Here is a 22020-nt window from a genome sequence, read left to right on the forward strand (position 1 = left end):
TGGCCAGTTTGCTAAACCACTGTGGATCTGTTTCTTTCAGCAGCAGATAACTAATTCTTAGAGTAATTGTTTATACATATCCTGCAGTTGGTGTCTGCAAGTACCTTGTGCTCAAAAATTGAGTCTTTCAGTTAATAGTATCCACTTGTGACACTGTTGTCTTTCAGATGCTATTATGGCATCCAGTTCTATGAGTGTAAAAGATGAAGCAAGACACAGCTGCCTTGAATCCTTTTACAACCCGTGGTTGTGAGAGCAAACTGAGGGCAGTGTTGGCTTGTTGTTACACTTGGCTGCACTGGTTTTTATTAGTGTGCATCAATGTGTAAAGTAGTTGGTGCTAGTATGTAGCAGGTGATGAAGTCTTTTGGGATACTTTTTAATCTCTATTCAGGGTATTGGGTTTTAACTGCTGTGGCTAAGCCCAGATTCCTCAATTATAATTAATTCACTTTTTGCAAGGAAGCTGTTCTGCTCAATGATTGGGAATGATGGAATATTTAATGCTGAAGGGAACCTCTGCACATCTCTGGTTGAGCCCTCTGTTCAAAACAGGGCCAACCTCGGTATCAGATCCAATGTGAAATTAGATCAGATTGCTCAGAACCTTGTTTAGTTGAGATGCTCATATCTCTAGGGATGGAGATTCCCTTTTCTCGGGGCCTAGTCCCAACGACTGATCTATCCCCATTGTGAAAAACTTGTACCTGATACTTCCTTGCAGAGGTTGCTATTTGTGTCCATTGCCCCACATCCTTTCACAGTGTGCTTTTGAGGAAAAAGTCCGTTTCCATCTTCTTGATGTCCTCCTGAAAACAGCAATAAATTACACACACACACACACACACTTCTCCAGTCTTCCCTTCTTCAAGCTAAACAAACCCATCTCTCAGCCTCTCCTTGTACTCGTGTGCACCAGCCCTCTGACCATCTTGATTCCCCTCTGCTGGGTTTGCTCCAGTATGTCAATCTCTGTCTTGTACCGGGGAGCCCAAAAACAAGACAGCACTCCAAGTGTGGTCTCGCAAGTGCTGAATTGACAGGAATTATCACTGAGGTCATGCCTGGTGCTTTCTCTCTGGGAGAGAAGGGCATATTCCTGAAGAGTGCTCGGATTGCGTTTTCAGAATGCATACAGAAAATGAAGATTGTATCTGAAGCTTCAGTAAATCAGAAACCTGTGAATAAGACGCTCCAGGCCAGGAAGTCTTCATCAAAGTGTTCTTGTGTTATTGTCCTCTTGTTAACTTTGTTGTTAGCTCAAAATTTCTGCCATTCCTGCCTTCATGTCTTTATGATGAGCAGAAGGGAAGGAAGGTCATTCAACAAGAGATGGAAGGCTGTTCAACAGGAGACGATGGGCATGTGTCATGCTTTCTAAGAGACTGAGTAAAAGAGGATGCTAAAGCTGATTTTCTCATTAACGGGTAGCATTTGGCCTGCTTGTTTCTTGAATGAATTTGGCTGCTGCACTGCTTAGGTACTGGCTGAGGAATGTCTATGAGCTGCCCCTCTTTGTGGAATTATGCCACAGTTTTTAGTGGGGCTTTTGGTACTGCTCCTTGGACTCACAGTATTTACACCAGCACCTTTGGAATATCACACTAGCGCAGTTTTCACTGCGCTTAATATGGGGCTGACTTGGCACAGAGATACATGGCATGAAACTTCAGTTTAAATGCTTTGGGTCATAGGTATTGTTTTTCTCTGTCAAGGGTATGGCTTTTGACATTTGCTCTTTTGTTTTCAGTCTGCCCAGAAGGTCTTGTGGTATAAATGGCAGTAAGGCTGTGCAGAACTGGGCTACCTCTTGCGTCTGCCAAGTTCATCCAATGAAGATGCTTTTGATAGTGTACGTGTAGGAGGAGAGAAGGAACAGATGGGTGTGTTGTACCTTTTTGCTATTTTAGCCATGGTCTCTGGTTTTATTTTGCTTATTAACCATGCAGATACGTTAGGAATTTTGTTACTTTCCCAGTCACATTAACTGTCAAAGGTAAAAAGGATCAGTCATCGTCAAAGTACTGCCCTTGTGTCTCCTGTTCTCTTACCCAGGTCCTGCTGGATTCTGTGCAGGTTTCATCTAACAAGATGACCCTTTTTAAAGACTCCTTATAGAGCTTGGTCTTGTTCTCTGTAACAGACTTCCACAGTAACATTTATGCTAAATTGTCATTACTTTTTTAAAGGGACAAACTTTGGTTCGAAAGGCCTTGTAAGGAGGTTCTGAACTGTATTCAACTATCACAATAGCTTTAGATTCAGTCAGAAGAGAGATCGTTGCACTTCAGCTCTGCCAGTTTCCACCCACTGCAGTAGTCAGAAACCACTTTGTAGCTTTCCATGAAACTGGCATGTTGCTTTCTTGAGAAATGGGAACACAGGTTTCCAAAACATCCTTGTAAAAGTGGTTGGTAGTGATGGCCATTTTTCCTAAGCTCTTTGTGTGGGCTAAGTGCATCTACTTTCTATATGACAAGTAATTGCTTGAAAACATTAGAAAAAGAAAAGCTGTGGACAGTAGTTCAAAGGCAAAAGTTGCTGGTAGAGTAACTGTCACTCTTCTAATGCATTGCCTGTATTTAGTGTCCAATCGAGCTGCCTTCTTGTACTTCTTTGGTGTGTTTCTGCATTCCCTTTCATTCAAGGAGCTGAGGGATGGTCTACCCAGCTCTGTTACACGTGCCTGTGATGGCAGGGTGACTCTGGACACATATGTCCCTCTGATGGCAAACTGCAGAACCCAGCCAAAGAATTCTGATCTTGAGTATGTGCAGGCACCTGAATGCCAGGAGTGGAAAACTTATGGACACAATGTGCAGAAGAGTTGTATTCACTGAAAGTCAGTTCTTCTTTCAGAACTTGTAAAAGGCTTACAGTAATTAAAGGTTGGAATTTATTTCCGTTAATGATTTCTCTCCCCATTTTGTAGTGCAGTTCTGTGCAACACCTCTTGGACTAAATAAATCTTGTTTTAGTTATCAAGCATTCTCATAGTAGTTAGAGAAGCCCTTTGAGAAATGGGCAGGGTTTTTGCATCATTGACCTGCACTGCCTTTTTTTGACTTGAGCTTTTTGAGGATTTTTATTTTCCACAAATATCTTGGGGATGCCCAGCCAAGCTAACTGGAAAGTCAATAACTAAGAGAACGTAACACAAAGGAGGAGCAGCCAAGAATTCCTGCACTGACCTTTGTTCAAGGTGGAACAAAAGTGATAAACTTTTGAAGGTTGTATTCTGATGAGCTATTTGTGAAAGAATCTTCTGTGTGACACAGGAAAAGGCTATGTGTAACAAAGCCCCCAACATCTGGCTACTCTTAGAGCAGGCATACAGTTTTGTTCTGTGCAAACCATTCATCTTGCCTCAAGAGAGAAAACGGCTCAAGCTGTATTTCTGCCTGATGACTCTTGCAACCTACGTGTGGTTTTGTTGTGATACTTGTAGAATCCAGGATTTGGTCTGACGTGCATAGTGAGCTCCTTCTGCTCTACCTGTTTTCTGTTGGCTGTCAACATGTGTTTTGGCAGGATGTTGAAGGAAAGAAAACCACTGGTTATCAAAACCACTCGGCTTATTTTGCAGTGTTGAGTAGAGCAAGTGACTTGAAGCCAACTGCAGATTCCCCTTGGAGATTTTCAACTATGCTAGGGAAATTTTTTCTAGTGTAAGCTGGCAGTGTAGCCAGCTATTATAACAGTAGTCCTTCTCCAGAAATTCTTCTGGAAGTAGAGCACAATAGGAGTGGACATTTGGTACTACATATAATAAAATGCTATAAGCTCCATTTTGCAAGTCTGCCGTGACAACACAGCTGTGTGATATCATCTGTCTTGACTCAGCAGAACTGGAAAAACGGCTAGTGGGAGGTACGCAGCAATGGCCTCTGTCAGGAAGCTCCTTAAGGACAGGTGTGTTTTCGCAGGGCAACACTCACAAGGATAAGCACTGGAATTCATAAATTCCTGGAGGAGTAATTTCATAATGAGCATGTATGGAAAGCTGATGAGTTTGCCTGCCATACTGCTTTGTGTTTTGAAAACTTCTTGTTGTCAACTTCCAGTACACTTAGTGTTAATGCAAACCCACCAAAAATCCCATTGGGTAATGGTAATGTACCCTTTGGGGAACATCTCTAATGCTATTATATTCCATGCTTAATCCACAGGTAAAGATCTAAGTGTGAATTCAGCTATTATCTACTGTGTAACTTCCAAGAGTATCTCAAAGCCCTCATTCCTCAATTCGGCACTAGCTTAACAAGTGTTACTGTTTTTCGTTGTGTTTCCTAGGAGCCAATATCTTTCTTACCTCATCTGGACTGATTAAACTAGGAGACTTTGGCTGCTCAGTGAAACTGAAGAACAACACCCAGACAATGCCTGGAGAAGTCAACAGTACTTTGGGGACCGCAGGTAAGGAAGCATGTGCTAGGCAGATACTTGTCTAATTACCATAAAAGAAGATACCTCTGCCAAAAGTCTGGGCTGGAGTAAAATGATATGTTTCAGGGAAACTTGATTTTACCTTAGCTAGTTAGATGTGCTTTCCATCCAGAAGCCAAAACAATCAGTGAATGATGTAACTGGAAAGATAAAATTGTACTTGTCTGGTAACTAAAAAGATGCCGGAGCTTGTGTTTTCTGGGGTTGTATCTTTCTCTGCAGCCTTACTGAAACAGTACTGTTCTTACTGAACTGCTGCTTAATCTATTTTTAAAAAATGAAAATAACTGAAAGCATGTACTGTACCAGCATTTTCACTATCACTTTTCAAACTGAAAGACAATTATGCTGCAAACATGTCAAAGAACAAGAAGCCAACAAAAGACAAAACTTAGCAAGAAAAGCTGAGTGGTAATTCATTAGAGATGTGTTAAAAAGCATTTGGTTTGCCCAGTTAATCACTTAATGTATACGGTTCCTTCTGCTGTATGGACTGATGACATAATATGTGTTGTTTCAAAGCGTACATGGCTCCAGAAGTAATTACTAGAGCTAAAGGAGAAGGGCACGGACGTGCAGCAGACATCTGGAGCCTGGGCTGTGTTGTTATAGAGATGGTCACCGGCAAGGTAGGGATGTTTCGTGTACTGAGTAAGTGCAAACTGTTCTTAGCAGTTTCTCTGCAAATTCTGGTCCCACTCCCAGCAATTTGTCACACTTAAGTCTGCAAGTACTGGGGTGGTTTTTAATTTCCTGGGGTACAGAAATATATGCTCTATTGGATTGCAAGTTACTTGCTAAACCTTGCGCTTAGCAATTCTGTTACCTGTTGCAGAGGCCTTGGCACGAATACGAGCACAACTTCCAGATCATGTATAAAGTGGGGATGGGTCATAAGCCTCCTATTCCTGACAAAGTGAGCCCAGAAGGGAAAGACTTCCTTTGCCACTGCCTGGAAAGTGACCCAAAGATGAGGTGGACGGCCAGCCAGCTCCTCGATCATCCCTTTGTCAAGGTTTGTCTCATGGCTTTGGCTACAAAGACTGTCAATGGGAATCGGAAGTGGCTTTTAGTTGGCTGCATCATTTGCAGCTATGCTGCAGGGCTCTGCATCACAGTGGGAGGCTGGTATCAGGTTGATGCTGTCCAGAAAACAAGGTTTGGCATCTTTTCAGAAGCACGTATAATGCTGCTAGCAAACATTTGACTAAAAGAACCTGGTGTGCACCATGCAATGAGCTTTCACTGCTGTTTTGAGATGCATTATCTTTATATTAAAAAGACTTGTCAAACTTCAACTCAGTGGTAGTTAACTGGATCTGAAGGGCTATGTGCCTAAAACTTTAGCGAGTACATATGCACAGAATTCTATAATACAGGGATAAGGGTCCCCTCATAAAAAGTGAAACAAGCACATGCTTGAGAACTCTGCCATCCTCTACTGCAAGGGTCTGCTTTTCTTTGAAGTTCATGCTTAATGTTAAGTTCATATTGAATGTTTATCTGGCAATTGGCATAACAATCTGCAGTTCTTGCATGAACTTTGGTTTAATTCTTTGCTTAAGAATAGGCAAATATTCACAGCTACAAATTTAGGTGTATTATAACTTCTTTTTTGAAGAAGCAGGAGCACAGTAGGTTATTGAATTCTGTCCCATCTTCCAGCATAAAGTTGTTCGCTTTGGTATTCTGGTTCAATAACAGTGTGTTTGGGGTCATTGTACCCTTCCCTCTCATCAGTGCACCTGTAGCCAAATCCCATCCATCACAGAGGCAGAATGCTTCTTTAGGCACGTAAGAGTTGTGTGGTGACAGTGGAAACATCAGTATTCATATATAAATAGTTGTCATTCATTATCTGTATAACAAGGGAGAAAGAAGAAAGCTTCAAAGATGTTCAGTGTAGGTGCTAAAGAAATTGATCTGTTGTCATCTTCTTGCTGCAGGAGGGAGACAATTGAATTAATTGCCTTTTGCCCTCTTCACAGGTTTGCACAGATGAAGAATGAAGTTATTCAATCTCTGGCCTTTTTTATTCTGGCAAGATATCTTTTAATCACTACTGTATGTAATATTTACATAAAGACTGTGCTGAGAAACAGTATAAAAGTTGAACTTAAGAAGACTGCACAAGTGACGAGCGTCACTTTCTCTGCTGCTCCTGTATGTTTTACTTGGCACATGTTGCTCATGTGACAGTGTCCGCAAGTTGGAAGAAGCTACATGTTTCAGTGAAAGTGCCATTACTACTGTATATGGACCATACCTTTTTTGTTCTTTCTCCTGTTTCTCATTTGATTGAGAACTGTAATGTTAATATGTAGTATTTTTGAACTCTCTAGGTTCAGAAAAATGCTGTAGTGTTATCAGGCGTTATGGACCTTGTTTTTTAATCTGTTTGTTGAGTGCACTGACTGTGAACTTTTACTGGTTTTTTTGTTTATTTGTTTTTGGCAAGCTTCAGATTTGTTATGCACAAGGCTGATCAATGAAATTTTAAAAGTTTTTTCTCAATAAATGGTTTATTTTAGGAGTTGTTGGTGAAGGGTTTTTCTTCTGAAAATAAATATGTGGGGTCGTGTCACATTTTAAACTTTTTTCCAATGCTTGTTCAAGACTGCTAAGCTAACCTAATGGGAATAAGCTTCTCTTATATTGCAGTAGGCAATGTTTTGTCAAACTCAGGATGTGTAGGAAGCATCTTGCGCTGCTACAAGTGATAATGGAATTAACGTCCCCCTTTCATTCTCTCCTGAGGAAATAAGGTGATGTGCAATTCCTGACACTACCTATTACATAAGGGATGGACTCACAGTCTGAAATTGCTCGCTTCTTGAATGCGAGTTCTGCAAACAGGGAATGGTCTGCATGGCATTTCTGTGGCCAAGAGGAAAATCAGTAAAGATTATTCTTGTGTTCTGTTTGGCAAAAGCAAGAACTTCCTGTTAAGAGCTTTTTAAAACTGATTTCTGATCCTGGACTTTGATTTCCCCACCACCACCCAATTGTCATCAGTCTCAGAAAATAGAGAGAAGTTAGAAGTGGTTAGCGATTAGAAGGAACTGCCTGCAACACTTGATCTATTAGATTATTTTGTTTGGCTTGCTATTACAGATGACTTAAAAATGTTACTTGTAAAGCATTAGTGCAAGTTTACATATTCCTGTTACAGCTTTAGACCTTAAAATGGGTAACTTACAAAGCAGAGAACATGCTTTTAATATTGGCTTTATTCTAAAGTAAGTCCTGTCTCTCTTAATCCACAAATCCTTGATTTGTTACAGGTGTGGGGCAGCTTTTAGCAGCTGGGTGAGCTGTTGAGAAGGTATCATGAAATCTGACATTTAAATCTGGAAAAGCATGAGCTTCACGGTGCAGGTCACCAGTGCAGTGTATCTAGGCTCTCAAAAAATACAATGCTGAATTTAACAAAGACTTTCCCTTCTCTTCAGTTCTCTGTTTTCACTTATGAGAGGAGGGGAAGTATGTTGTCTTTCTCAGCAACTGACTATGAAAGTACCTGAGGTAAAAGCCGCCCCCAGCCTGCTGTGTGCTTCATGTTGCCATATATCAGAAGTATCCGAGCGGTTTTTGTCCTCATTTGCCTTGTTTCAGGTGCCCTTGTACACAAACAGGAACTGCAGACAGCTTTTAGGAGTCAGGGTAAAGGTGAAAAGTAAACCATTACTAGTTCGTTGCTGCTGACCAAAAGAAAACTCATTCACTGCATGTCAGCTTTTTTATACTTTTATTTCTGTATAAACAAATGTTAAGACTACTTTTGTTAAGGCAGTTGTAGAACATACAGTTGCTTGTGGGGATGAGGGGCAAACACTGCTTCCTGATGACCTATGTCATTCTTTTAATACAGTGAACTGGACTAGTTTAACTTTGGCAAGTACCATTGAGCTTTCTCTGTTTGCCAGTGAAGGCTGGAAGGGTGCAGTGGTGCAGTCCTTGGGTGTCAGGGCTTCTAGAAGTGCTTAGGAGGACGGATCCAGGAGGGGCATGTTTGCCCTCAGCCTATTCTAAGGGTTGGTCCCAGGGAAATGGGTATGAAATAATCTAAATAATCTTTCAGAAGTATTTACACATTTGGTATTTTCCTCTGGGAGAAGTGGCACTGCATGCAGTTGGAGAAGAAAGGACTAAGATTCATAAGGAACATTAAATGTCTCCCTGCCAGCATGTTAAATCAGTGGCTCTTTAAAAAGGCAAAAAAGCTAGTCTCTGTCACTACATGAGTATGTATTTGCTGCTCAGACCTACTCAGCTGCATATACAGAGTTTTACCACCTGAGAAAAGCCCACTGTATCTGCCAAGTAAGGTAAGTGCTAGCTTGGAGAGATCTTTTCTCTCTCCCACCCCCACCCATTTTCAAAGTCTGGTGTACAGTGTCTTCAGGCCTGGCTCATTAACATGCCTGATGCATTACTACGGGTACATCTGCATTACTTCAGACACTACTACAGGTTATAATAGTCAGTTTTCCACTGTTAAGATTGTTTTAGCAAACAGAGGTGCAGGGCATGTGCTTCATTAAGAGAATAGCTTTATAAGCATGGCAGTATTCTCTGATCTCAGGCTCCATTTCATGTGTTGAAAAACTACAGTAAAGCCCATGCTTACGTTCCAGAAAGCTTCAGAGCATAGAGAATGCATGTGTACACAAGACATGTGGAAAAAAGCCCTCAAAACTAGTCCCAAGGCCATTCCTTCTTTCACATTGTACACTTTATGCCTCCACTCTCAAAAAACTTTACTTACTGCTCCAAGCTAAAAGCACCACTACACCTGCTCTTTAGGTGCTGCATATTGAACAGACTAGTTTCTAGATGATCTGATATATTGAACAGCAAATGCATATTTCATGGAGTGAGTCATACTCTGTTGTATTAGCCCCTGTTTCTTCTGGCCTCAGTTTTATTACAGGAAAAGAGAAATGTTTTTTATAGCAGCTGCTAGAACTGAGACTGCTCACTTTGTTCTCTAGACACACACAGGCTGTTTATTCCTAGACCATCGTTGTTTAGTCCTATGTGCAGGGAAAATGTGCCATCATTGAAAGTGTCAATCATAATCCCCACTGCTCAGTATCAGTATCTTTAGATTTTAAAAGCTTGGGATTTTTTCAATCATAATTGCTGGTAGTTGGAAGTCCCCTCTTTTTCTTTTCTTTTTTTTCTTCTTTTAAACAAGCTCTTTTTAGGAGCTTGCATACCCTTAACTCTTGAAGTTTAAAAACAAGAGGAGGATGCCCTGGAATCAGTACCAGGGATGTCAGAGCAACACAGTTTTCCCAAGGGGCTTGACTCTAGTTTTATTTACTTCAAAAGGCTGTCATAGCCAGTCCAGCCAGCCATAAAAACTCTAAGCCATGCCAGTGTCCTGTGTCTCTCCTACTTCCCCTCTTCTCCCCAAAAGAAAAGCAAAAGATAATTTAAGTATTACCTCAGGCTGACTGCTATGAGGCACCACATAAACTAACTTATCAGAAAAGGAAGACAAGCAGATTAATTGGGATCACAACAGTATGGGTGTGGGGCATAACTTTTAATGCACGCTTTGCATTACTTAGTTACAGCATACCCAGTTGTTTTGTTTCCACCATTGTTAGGAAGGCCTCAAATTTTAATCAGTGTTTACAGCTGAAAGGAATTTATTACCTCAGTTTTTCCAAACTATAAATGGCATTTACTCTCAAAAGAATTACAGGTTTTAGCTATCCCTCTGATGTATTGCCTGGGGAAAGAAGTGGCAGTGGGTAACTTGGCTCTGCTCAGGCCACAAGGCCAAATTCCACTCCAGGTTATGCCACTGCAAGGCTCCCATCTAACAACACGGGTCCTTAGCCAGGGTCTGGCTGAAGGTTTAAGGGGCCCATGTGGTGCACACTGTGGGAGTAAGTTTAGATGTAGAAAAAAACTCTACTGCAAGTCTGCCAGTTCAGTAGAGCTGCTTCAGTCCAATACTGGTACAACCAAGCAGAGCATCTTACTGTATTTAAACATTGACAGATTATGGTTGTTAAATTGTTAACATGTGATCTACACAACTATCCATTTTAATCATCTTGTAAAAATCTTCTGACATTTATCCATTCCTTAGAGCAAGTGAAGAAAGATAAAGCCTGCACCTCTGGTTAGTTTCCAGGTAGTCTCATCATACAAGCACATTGGATTTTTTTTTTCCTTCAAAACTTCAAACACTTCATAGGAAAACAAACCAACCAAACAAATGCAAACCTGTTGTGGAGAGTATACAAAGGAGTGCATCTTTCAAGCATGTCATCCAGCCCAACCCCCCCAGAGAAAAATAACAGGAGCACAAATTCGGATATGCATGGCAATTGCTCATCCTACCCTTCCTCTGATCTCACTTGAAGGACCATGATATGCACTTAAGAGTTTTCAGAAGTTGCATTTGTTCCCTTTGGATCGAAGCAGTCTCTGAAGATACTACTTTTGTTTCTGCTTGTTGTCATTGTTGCCATAGGTGGAGCCCTTGTTAATTTCTGTAACGCCTATCATCCATCTGACACCAACAGAAGCTGCAAAATCAATAAAAATAAAGTTAAAAGCTGCTTGCAGACAAAGACTGAGAATCCAGAGGCTTCGTACTGCTACCAGGCATCAACTGCCAGCAGCAGGGCTGATACACCCCCCTGTGTCCTGGGCATTTGCTGCTCTTCAGCACACAGATGGGAGAGGACTGTCAGCTGGTAACCAGTGCTGCCCTGTGCTTTACCAGTTGCTTGGCCAGCTGTAACCTGGCACTAGCACATCAACCATGCAAAACCATCACTTTTGTAAATAGCTACTTCTCCCTTGTGCTTCAAGCAACCTGTTCTGAAGTGGAACACAGACTATTTATTGAACAAATGTTATAACTGTAAGTAAGGCAACTTGAAAAAGCTGAATATATTAAGTAAGAAGATAGGCTAGAAAGCAGCTCTGCAGAGAAGGACCTGGGCTTTCTGGTAGATGCCAGCAGCGTGCCCGTGTGGGAAAGGAGTACGAAGCTGCCCAGGGCTGCATTAGGAAGAGCATTTCCAGCAGGTCAAGGGAGATGATCCTTCCCACTCTGCTCAGCACTGGTGAGGCAAATCTGGAATGCTGGGTCCAGTTTGGGCTCCCCAGTACAAGAGAGACACGAACATACTAGAGCAAGGCCAGTGAAGGTCACAGAGATGATTAAGGGAGTGGAGGGAGCATCTTGCATATGAGGAGAGGCTGAGAGAGCTGGGACTGTTCACAGCCTGGAGAAGAGAAGCTCGGTGTGATCTTATCACTGTGCATAAATATCTGAAGGGAGGGTGTAAAGCAGATGGAGCCAGGCTCTTCTCAGTGGTGCCCAGTGACAGGGCAGAAGGCAATGGGCACAAGCTGAAACATTGGAGGTTCCCTCTGAGCATAAGAAAAAAAGGAAGAAAAATCTTCTTTACTGTGCGGGTGGTTGAACACTGGCACCGGCTGCCCAGGGAGTCTGTGGAGTCTCCATCCTTGGAGATACTCAAAACCCAACAGGACACAGCCCTGAGCAACCTGCTGTAGCTGACCCTCCTCTGAGCTGGGGGTTTGGACTAGATGATCTCCAGAGGTGCCTTCCCGCCTCAGCTATTGTCTTCTGTCTGATTTGCTTGGATGAAAGGCACTGTGTGTTTTGTTCTTTCAAAATACCAGCACTTGAAAACAAACCAGTCAACTACAGACTCGTGTTTTGTAGTATGACAGCAAATTAAGTGACAGTTTTTAGAAGTGCAAGTGGTAACTGGATACCAGAGATGAGTCACACATGATGTGACAGAGCGATGGCTGAACAGACTGGTGCAAGGGGGAAGCTGGTGGGGCTTCCCGCAGGTCTCCTGGATGCCGAGACTCCAGGAAAGCAGGGCCCTCTCACAGGCAGATAGCTGTGCAGTGAACAGCCCAGAAAGGGAGATGGCTCCTAGGGAGTTCACTGTCACTTACGCTCCACTGTTAGTCTGTGAATGGAAATGCACACAACTGGGACAAGTGAAGGGTTTCACTCTCACAAATAGAAAAGAAAAAAACATCTCTGACATTTCAATGGCCATGAGCTAGGGAAGACAAGAGGAAGATCCAACATATAGCCTGCAGTCTGGGATCATAACATAATAGTAAGCATGAAATCATTAAGATTTTAACCAGAAGGGATAGAAACAGCATCTGGAGATGAACACAGAGCATAAATAAGAGCAGCTGTTACAGCAACCACATAGCACATTGGGGATTTCATCCAGTTCCAAGAATGCTATTGCCTGGACACCAAAAAGTACCTAGTTCAGCAGTTCAGATTTTTTTTTTATTTATTCTCCTTTGCTCCCTGGCAGAAGCTGCCACTGCTCTTCTGTCCTTGTTTCACCCTGCAGCCCTCAGCACCCTGGGGAAGGCAGGGTGCAAGGAGAAGGGACTGCTCATGTTTGCCAAGCCTGTGGAAACAAAGTGGGGATAAGTGCTGAGGTGCCTCAGTGGTTTCTTCCTGCACTGCCTGCCTCCTCTCCACAACTCTCCTGGAGCCTTAGTGCATACCCTAGAGATACCATCATGTTTAAGGATTTATTCCACTGTTGTTTTAAATACAACTATAGTAAGGGGAACTTCATTTTTTTTACTACAAGGAAGGGGAGAAAGGGAGATCAAGCAGGAATTGTGCCTACCTTAACCAGCTGTGAGAGCTTCCTGCTCTTCTCAGGGTGGGAGTAAAGAGAAGCTATCGGCTGAGGCATCCCTGCACTGCTCCGTGACAAACTACAGAAGGTAAATGAGCTCCTGCCATCTTTCTGCCCATCATTATCCACCAGTCAAAAGATGCAGGAGGTTGCTGAGAACCTGCTCCACCTGCCAGAGTGCTGGGGGCTGAGGGAGGGCTGAGCTAACACAAATCAACAGAGCCAATAATGTGATCTCTTTCTTGGAACATTTTTTAGCTCCAAGAAAACCACCACCTCCACACATAGTACCACATCCCTCAGCAAAACTTTAGCTCAGAGCAGAGCATTTCCACCTTTTCTCTCACACCTCAGGATTTCTTCTCATCTGTTACCTGGGGTTTGTACCTCACAGCAAGCGCTATAAGCAGCACAGCAGGTAGGGGCATAAAAATTTCCCGTATATAGTCTGCTGTACACCTGAGTTACACAGGTTATACATTGAAATGAAGATTTGTACAACTAAAGCTTATAGGAATTGGTAGAGATTGCCATTGAGGGCCTATCTTACACACTATAAAGAAGAAACAAGCAAGTGACAAAAAAATACCAGTTTTGGGCACCAGGCTGAAAGGCCAGATTGTCTGGCAGCTCCACCAACAGGCAGAATCAACACAAACAGAATCCTGCACACGGTTTATATCCTGTTGTAAAACTTACTGTAACACTGGTGGCTCGTGCACTCCTCACCTTCCACTCATCTCAGCCTACGGGTATCAACAGCCTTGCTGCCTAGATCACATCATGCTCCAACCCTTCAGTCCACACTGCACTTGGACACTATCAAGTCACCAAGGACTCACTCACAGTTTGTACTGTGATCCATGGAAACAGGTTTTCTAATAGCACTGTGCACATACGGTACAGCAGACATACAACAGCTCCTGCAGAATCAAAGCTGGCTCATCACTACTTACACTTGGTTCAAATGAAATACTTCTCTCGCCTATAACTAATACTTAACTGCTGGCCCCACGCCATAAGCCCAGATGCCATTATGCTTTTAGCATTAGACACGTAAGAGCTACTTCTTCATTTAAAAGCCAAGTGAAGCCTTCTCATCTTTTGCATACAGAACCAACAATCCCTTTTAACCGCTGTTGACAGCTCTATAATAAAGTACTTCTAGAGCATGAAGGTTGTCTTCTTCAACACAAGTTACCAAAACATGAAAGGCAACCTAACACTGAGTTCTTTGGAGCCAGATGAGACTGGGGAAGCAGGAGGGGAAAAAAAAAAAAAAAAAAAAAAAAAGAGAAGCTGCTGTCAAATACAAATACTGACATTTGACAGACTCACTCACTGCTTTAACACCAAAATATCAGCCCCAAGTTTTAAATAGCAGTTGTGAGTTAAGTACATACATCTCTTGCCATGTGTTCTATGAAACTAAAGCCAGTTTTCAGAAGAGACTTTTGTCCCTCAAACTGCTTGAGCAGGGACTGCCTTGTGTTGGTTCAAGTAGTATCACAAAGGGCTCCTGGTCCCAGACCGGTAGTTAGATACTAGCACAATGTGATGACTATTATCAGTATAAATAGCCAAACCGCTGCACAACAAAGCAAGAGGGGATGGCTCAGCATTCTCAGTATAAAGAGGAGACATCGTTCATTTAGGGCTGAAAGTGTTTGAGCTGAACCAGCAGAGCTATTGGTTATTCATTCCTTGGATTTGAGGGTTAGGGTCTGAGGGATTACAGTGCTTTTACTCCAGCTTGACTGCCATGGGGCATTTCTCTTACGGTTCTTTCCACCTGAACAGCCAGCTACTTACAAGCCGGGAGGTGTTTTATTGGAGAGCACAACTAGCAGAGACTGTCTAAAAGACAAACAACACTGAAAACAAAGCAGAGGGTACCAGTTAAAAGGACCTCCTAGGTCTTCCACTCTTTCCTATCACAGAAGGTTTAGGAATATCTTGTGCTATCTGCACCTATGCTAATAAAGGTCATGTTATCAGGTACTGAAATCTGCCCTTAGAATCAGCAATCTATTTATAATGGGCTTTTAGGGACTGCAATAAGCTTCCCGACTCTGGAGTATCAGGTGAGCTGTCAAATTGCCATATAAAAAAAAATAATGTCCAAAAGCTACCTATGCTGCTTCAGTTAACAAACAGAGGGAAAAGGTCTACTAGGAGCAATGTGAAAAGGCAATTTTATCACCTGATCACAATGGTAAATAAATCCCTCTGATTTACAGAAAAAGCTTCCTTTTACATTGTTAAGCCAGCAGGTACCAATCACTGCTCACACGGGAAAAGACAGCATCCTTCCTGCTTTGCTATAAACTGGATCTGCCAGGCAGACAGTTCCAACTGGCACCAAGAGTCAGAACCTCCAAGGTACATTGTGTTCATCTACTGCCACCTCCCAGCCATTGCAGGAGTCTCTTCTGAGACCTTGCCTAAAGCTGGAGATGAACTGCAAAATAAAATATTGGTTGTTCCTCTGTCAGAGGCAGCTGTATCACTCCCAGGATATTCATGAGAGAGATACCCCTTAGGATATAAAACACAGTCTGGGGAGAATGGCCTTGCTACAGAAACTCAGCTATTGGCTACAAAAGTCAATGTGATAGCTCGGGCTGAAGTTTTTAGATGCTTCCACAAAAAGAGACCAATGATTCCCAGCTAGCAATAACATTGCTTTTAAAGGGATATAGTAAAACAGAAACAGACTATAACATACTAAGGGAGCCGTTGCTCTTTTGGCAAGTAATGACACATCCACTTTTAAGTGACCAGGATAAACCAGCTCTGCTTTTTGTTTGTTTTACTGAAGGCTGAGCTTCCTTCCACTCCCAGATTCTCTTCCCTCCACAGCTTCACGGAGGCTGCTATCTGCTAATAAGTGACATCATCATCTTTGTTGTTGCCTGCCTGTCAGCCAGAGGTGGCTAGCTGAGTCTAATCAGGCGACAGCCACTACTACAGGCAATGCAGTGTCTTCTGCTGTGCTGCAAATGCTGGCCAGTTACAAGCACTTTGGGTTTGATCCCACCAGGTATTCAGAGTGAGAACAGAGCTGTTGCTAAGCACAGGGGTCTTTCAAAGGTTGCCAAGGACTGCAACCTGCAGCATCCCCCAAATGTGGCAGATACGTATGGGGCAGCAATGCATATGACAGTGGGCAGTTAATCTCGCCGCTCTTAATGCATTCCTCAGCTGTGCTTTTGCAGCCTGGGAGCTCACGCGTTCATTCTGGCAGCAGACTGCTGCCTTAGCTTTCTGTTAGCTCCAGCGTTACAAATAACCTGAGAACCTTTGGATTATCACTGCATTCAAAAGAGGACTCACAGCAGCCTGCTTATTAATCTTTCTTTGTGGCTTGAAGCAGAAGAAAGTTAAGTGGGGAGTAAGACAGCAAGAAAAAAAAAGGGCTCTTTCGCTGTCCATTCTTAGTAACATCTAGCTTTTTTTCTTTACAGGTTCCTTCCCTCCCTTCCTGATAGGAGACATGACCTAGTTGTAAAGGCCACTAATGGCAAGATAGTATTGCACTTATGGTGGGGGATGGGGGGTGTGGTGTCACTCAACTAAATTAATAAGGGCTAAATCCAGAAACACCACAGATGCCACAATGCCAAGCATTAAAGCATCCAGCCCTGAGGTTAAAATCCAGAACCCTGAATTATGCAGTGAGGTTCCCTGTGGAGGGTATGCAAGGCCTGAGGCACTTTGGAATGGCACCTGAACAACCAGCCCACTGAGTGGAGGAGCTGAATTAAGAGGAAAATGCTGAAGGAAAGATGAGATATTAAGAAGTTTTGCAACGGCTAAGCTTCTGTGCCCCATTAGGCCATCATTCCACAGCCCAGTACCAAACAGACTATGCCAGCCTTTCTTCCAAAGGCAGAACAAATGCCCTCTTGAGTGCTATTGCCAGGGACGTAGCATTTGCAATGGTGTCATACCTCATCCTGCCCACTGTTACTGTATACCCATTTTGAACTAGAGCACGGGGGAGACCAATTGACCTTTCCCTGCAGCTGAAGGGGATTTGAACCCAACGTGTCCCATTCCTGAGGAGCACACCTCAACCATGGTGCACACTCTTCACTCCCATCTTATTCACCGGTCAGAGAAGGCGGGGGGAACACTACTTGTACTTTCCAACAAGTAACATGGGTGGAAAAAAGGTGCTTCTAAGTTGTAGTCACTACTCCAGTAAATTCTTACACATTTTACATAAAACATTCCCAGGGTAGAAAGCACCAACAACTCCTCCAGGTGAGGACAAGAGCACAGGATTCCCCTCCCTTTCCCTCTACCTTGCCCACATTAATGTACCAACTATTATGTTGGACCTTATCCTTGCTCTTGTTTTCCCTCCTCTGGCCCAAAGCATTACTAAGCAAATATCCTGCCCACATGCACACACACACACACACACACACACTCTTCCTTCTCCAATTATCTTTCTAAGAAGCTTCCACAGTAGCTTACGCAGTTTGATTTGGTGGGCACTTTCTGAAAAAGAATATTGTGTGCCTATCACATCAAGCTCTTCACAGATGGACAAAAGGACATTACTTAATTAATCTTGATCAGACTAGCATGGGACCTGATCAAGATTCAGATTTTTTGAGAATGCAAAGAAATATTATGTGTTAGGAACAATTTCCTAGGTAGACAGCAAAGACGCATTTCCGAGACAAGAAAATGCTCCATGTTTCCCTATTTCCTCCATGTTGCTATTTTGGACATGACTTTTTAAGCTAACTCTAACATCTCTGCATCCAAGTACACTCAAAGGCAGAAGGACTGTGAAGTTCTGTTTCTTTTTCAAAGGATGTCTGTAATATACACAGGCATTAAGGTGATGAAGCCATAAATACATGTGATGGTCAGTGCAGCCACAGAAAATATTTGCTTTATAAATCTATGGCTTATTCTGGAAGAGAACTTAGTCTTCAAACAGGCACTCAATATGCCATAAAGCACAGACACCCAGATATGATGTTATTTGCTAAACTGATGTGGTTCCTGCTTCCATGAAGGACACCAAATGAGATTTCCCTCCCTTTCTGTGGGCCAGCTCCTTGTTTTGTTTTCCTTTCTCCTCTTAAATAATGTACTAGTTTAAACACAAACCAAGGCAGTTCAGAACTACCACAGGAACTGTAGGAATCACCTGTGATAGTCTATACCCTGTGCTATGTAAGTCAGAGCAGATGGCCACAACAGGCTGTCCTTAAATTACAAGCTCATGGATTTCCAGTGGATGACATATCAGACTATTATTAGACGAAAGAATTCTCAACAGAATAAATTAGCCTTGAGCACCTCTTCTAGGCATTCAAAGTGCAACCCAGCAACACACTACACAAGAAAATAAAGCCTCTTGTAGCCAACCCACTGGAAAGTTACTGTTTTGATTTCTACAGAAACAGAAGAGTTTGTCTGCAGCTCTTACAAAAAAATACAACTATACAAAAATAAACAACAAAAAAAAGTATCTATTTAACCTATTCGAGGCTAAAGTGGATATAGTATCAGATGGTCTGTTGAATTCACAAGTCATGCTTATATTTAGTAAGCCTCAATAAATCATGTCTGACAGTTACCCTGTAAGTAATCTTTCTGTTGTAGAAAACTTACCCATTACAATGACAAATGCAAAACTAGCCAGTGTCAGTGATGATCCACTGTTGATCATATTGATGAGCAGCTTGAATAAAGGATATAGCAGCAATAAGGCCCAGAAAAGCCAGTTCAAAAGCGTCCATGGTCGTCGGGGTGGTACTATAGGGACTGCTGGGTAGGTTCCTGTTCGGTAGTACTCTTCCTGGAATGCATCCTAGTAGAACAAAGGAGGGCAACAATTAAATCCCCATACCCATCTGCCAACAAAACTAGCCATTCCTGACTTTGATGTTCCTCTTTCTGAACGCCTGTAACTGCAGGGGAAGATCAAAGACCAAGTCATGGCTGGAAAGCTTGTACTTTGAAGTCAGTGAACACACAGTCAAAAAAAAAAAAAAAAAAAGAGCTTACATTGATGTGCACATCCTTTCTTTCTCCTACACATAGAAGTCTGAAAAACAGCATGCCTAGAGAGTATAACAAGCCCAGTAAAACAAGAAAGATGAGGGGATGTACACTCCTGCAGCAATGTAGACAACACTGTTGAACCTCCTGCAAGGGCCACAGCCACTGGCCAAATACTGCTGGTAAGCCAGAGAAGTGTTTGGGCTACATGTTCAGCAGCGGATCTTCTGTTCCCTAATGTTTTCTCCAACCACTGCTCTAAAACAGCATCCACAGCCCTGTGAGAAAAGGTCAGCAGACACCATTTTGTCCCATACTCCAAAGAACACCACCCCCTCCTCTCTGCTTTGTCCCGTAGATGCAGGCTTGTTCATCTTGTTCCCATGAAGCTTACAGAAGGAAGTTTGGCTGCTGAACCTCTCTACAGACAGTTGAGCATGCAAATAGTTTAGAATCTCCCACTGGTTTTGACCAAAGGACTCTCCCTTTTAGTATAATACGAGGACGATAATGGGGTGGGGTCTGTGTTATCACATAAAACTGGTTAATTAATGAAGTCAGAATTAGACTCACATAAAAAGGAACCTCAATTTAGTCAGAATGAAGTGCTAAATTTCTTCAAAGAAAGGAACGCTTCATGATGGTTTCCAAAAATTCTGGCAAAGCCAAGATTGTCCTAATCAAGCACAAGAAGATTATTTCTACTATGGTATGATTTTACATTTACTTATACTCCAGCTGACACAGACAATTCTTTAATTATTTAATGGCAACTAGAGCAATTACAGGCTGCTACCATTTAATCTATTTCAAAGGAAACATTTAGCTTTTAAGAGATTACACAGTAATTAAAGCATTGCGCTCTCTTTATTGAGATTAGAAAAATTATGACTGTTTTGCGCATGCGAACTAGATTGTACTGGGATCACTTACGGCCAATTAATTAGCTGTCTTCAACAAATTACACAGTGTATGAAGTTTTCTTTACAGTGCCTTGAGGATTTTGGTTTATGACTGGTTTAACACGGAGCTACTAATCTTCAGTAAATTGAATTCTACTATATACAATTAGGTTTCTAAATACCGGTATTACCCAGAAAAGTTAAGAATTTCTGACTATTATTGGTATCGCCATTAGGGGGCCTATTACTACAGACAGCAAGACAGACTTGCTTAAAACAAGCGCAGCAGTTTTCTCCTTGTTGGCTCTGCACAGCATTACGGGCAGCAAAACCGTTGACCACATCTCACCAAGAGGTTTGAGACAGATGGAAGAAATGTACAACTGGCAAAACAATGTCAATGCCATCACCTCCACTACATGTTGTGGGGAACAGCTCTTCAGTTCAGTTACGATTCCTTACCCTTAAAAACATACCCATTTCTTGCAGAAGAGATCTGTGGGTTGATCTGCCTTCTAAGCTTTTGCAAAGGTACCTATGGTACCCCATCAACAGCTTAAGTCATCATTTAAACCCATGATGTACCTCAAAATTTCCCTCAATCACCTCGCCCGCATTAAATTCCTTTCATTCCTCTGCATACAGAGCTTGTTTTCAGTTTGTAATAAGTCCCATACACCCAAGTATCATATTTGGACATAGAAACATGCTCCTTCTTATGCCCCCACAAAATCTGAGCTACTTCAGACAGTGGGGTAGGTAATGCAGTTGGGGGGAAAGCAGGGAACATCCATCATCTTGTGAGATGCTAACTGGATTCCTCCTCCCTGTTCCCACCAGGGAGGTCTGACTGCAGAGGTATGCCAGTGCCCTTTCATGAGGAAGCCCACAAAGAATGAGTATCCAAAAATATATCCTTTGTTCCCAAACACTGCAGTTTTGTATACTTCCCCTCTTCAGTTATGCTTTGCTAATTCCCTGGGGCATTTCAGCATATATTTTCATGCCCTGATTTCCATGCTTCTCTTACAAGTGAGAAGAGTTAGAAGCTCACTTTCTTTTTAATGGAAATTAAGATTCTCAAGCAGAACTTCTATTTCAGGCACTGAGGCTCTAAGGAGGTGAAAAAAGAAAACAAACATGCAAGGGTTAGCAGAGTTGTGGCTATTATACAGTACCTCTTCAGACCAGGCACTAAGATGCTCAACACTATCCTTGTTAAAGTCAAAGGGAGTCTTTCTAGCAATGGCAGTTTAAAAAAGAAAAGGAAAAAAAAGAAAAGGCAGTGTGCAACCCAAATTGCACCTCTGTCATAATTTGGCATTAACTGATACAGTGCTGGCCATCTGTGGAAGGACAAAATTCACCCCAGGTGAGGAAGAAGCACATGGACATGGTGCTTACTGTAAGCCCAGAAAAGGAAGGAGAACAGTGTTTGGTTTAGAACAGTACAGTGCCATTGTTTATCTGGCAAGGCCCTGTTCATGGTATTTGCAGCAGTGGCTAAACCAGAAAATGAAGTGATAAGTAGCAAGAAACATAAACATACCAGATTCCCAGAGAGCAGTATTTCATACTGAGGTACGTGTAACTGATATCAGGCAATGAGGTAAAAAACCAACAGAACAAGCATTTCTCAAAGACTCTCACTCCTTTACTAATGACAATTTAAAAAAAAAAAAAAAAGTCATGTTCCTTCATGTCCACTAACTGCTGATTTCATTACTCAAACAGCTTTGTGTCCCTGATCATCATGAGTGCACGGCACTCCAGCCTTGACCTCAGTACCCATGGCACGCCCCACCTATTGAATCATGCTATTACAGCACAATTCAGTGCACAGTATGTAAGTCTTGAGAAGGTACTGCAAAATTATGAAAATCACTGAGAATAAGCATCAGCACAAGCAACCGTAATGCAAGATAAAATAGGGGCTCTGTTTTTCAGTA

At 42.3% G+C, this 22020-nt stretch overlaps 2 protein-coding genes across 7 annotated transcripts in view; one reads left to right on the forward strand and one right to left on the reverse strand.

Moving 5' to 3' along the window:
• The window catches only part of MAP3K4 (mitogen-activated protein kinase kinase kinase 4), a 74577-nt gene extending 67604 nt beyond the window's left edge, over positions 1 to 6973 (forward strand). For 4 of the 5 annotated variants that reach the window (XM_075499090.1, XM_075499091.1, XM_075499092.1 and 1 more), the window contains 4 exons: positions 4294 to 4416; positions 4969 to 5075; positions 5282 to 5461; positions 6435 to 6973. In XM_075499090.1, the coding sequence (XP_075355205.1) occupies positions 4294 to 4416; positions 4969 to 5075; positions 5282 to 5461; positions 6435 to 6455 (431 nt within the window). In that variant the 3' untranslated portion in view covers positions 6456 to 6973. Of the gene's footprint in view, positions 1 to 4293; positions 4417 to 4968; positions 5076 to 5281; positions 5462 to 6434 lie in introns of those variants that run through there. The other variant, XR_012775308.1, reaches the window with a different exon arrangement.
• Positions 6974 to 7982: 1009 nt separating this feature from the next.
• AGPAT4 (1-acylglycerol-3-phosphate O-acyltransferase 4) overlaps positions 7983 to 22020 on the reverse strand; it is an 87015-nt gene continuing 72977 nt past the window's right edge. The window contains exons 8-9 of one of the 2 annotated variants that reach the window (XM_075499096.1): positions 18780 to 18978; positions 7983 to 10997 (exon numbers count right to left, since the gene is read on the reverse strand). In XM_075499096.1, the coding sequence (XP_075355211.1) occupies positions 10906 to 10997; positions 18780 to 18978 (291 nt within the window). In that variant the 3' untranslated portion in view covers positions 7983 to 10905. The remainder of the gene's footprint in view (positions 10998 to 18779; positions 18979 to 22020) is intronic. The other variant, XM_075499095.1, reaches the window with a different exon arrangement.

The sequence above is a fragment of the Mycteria americana genome, chromosome 3 (genome assembly GCF_035582795.1).
Source record: "Mycteria americana isolate JAX WOST 10 ecotype Jacksonville Zoo and Gardens chromosome 3, USCA_MyAme_1.0, whole genome shotgun sequence".
Taxonomy (NCBI): domain Eukaryota; kingdom Metazoa; phylum Chordata; class Aves; order Ciconiiformes; family Ciconiidae; genus Mycteria; species Mycteria americana.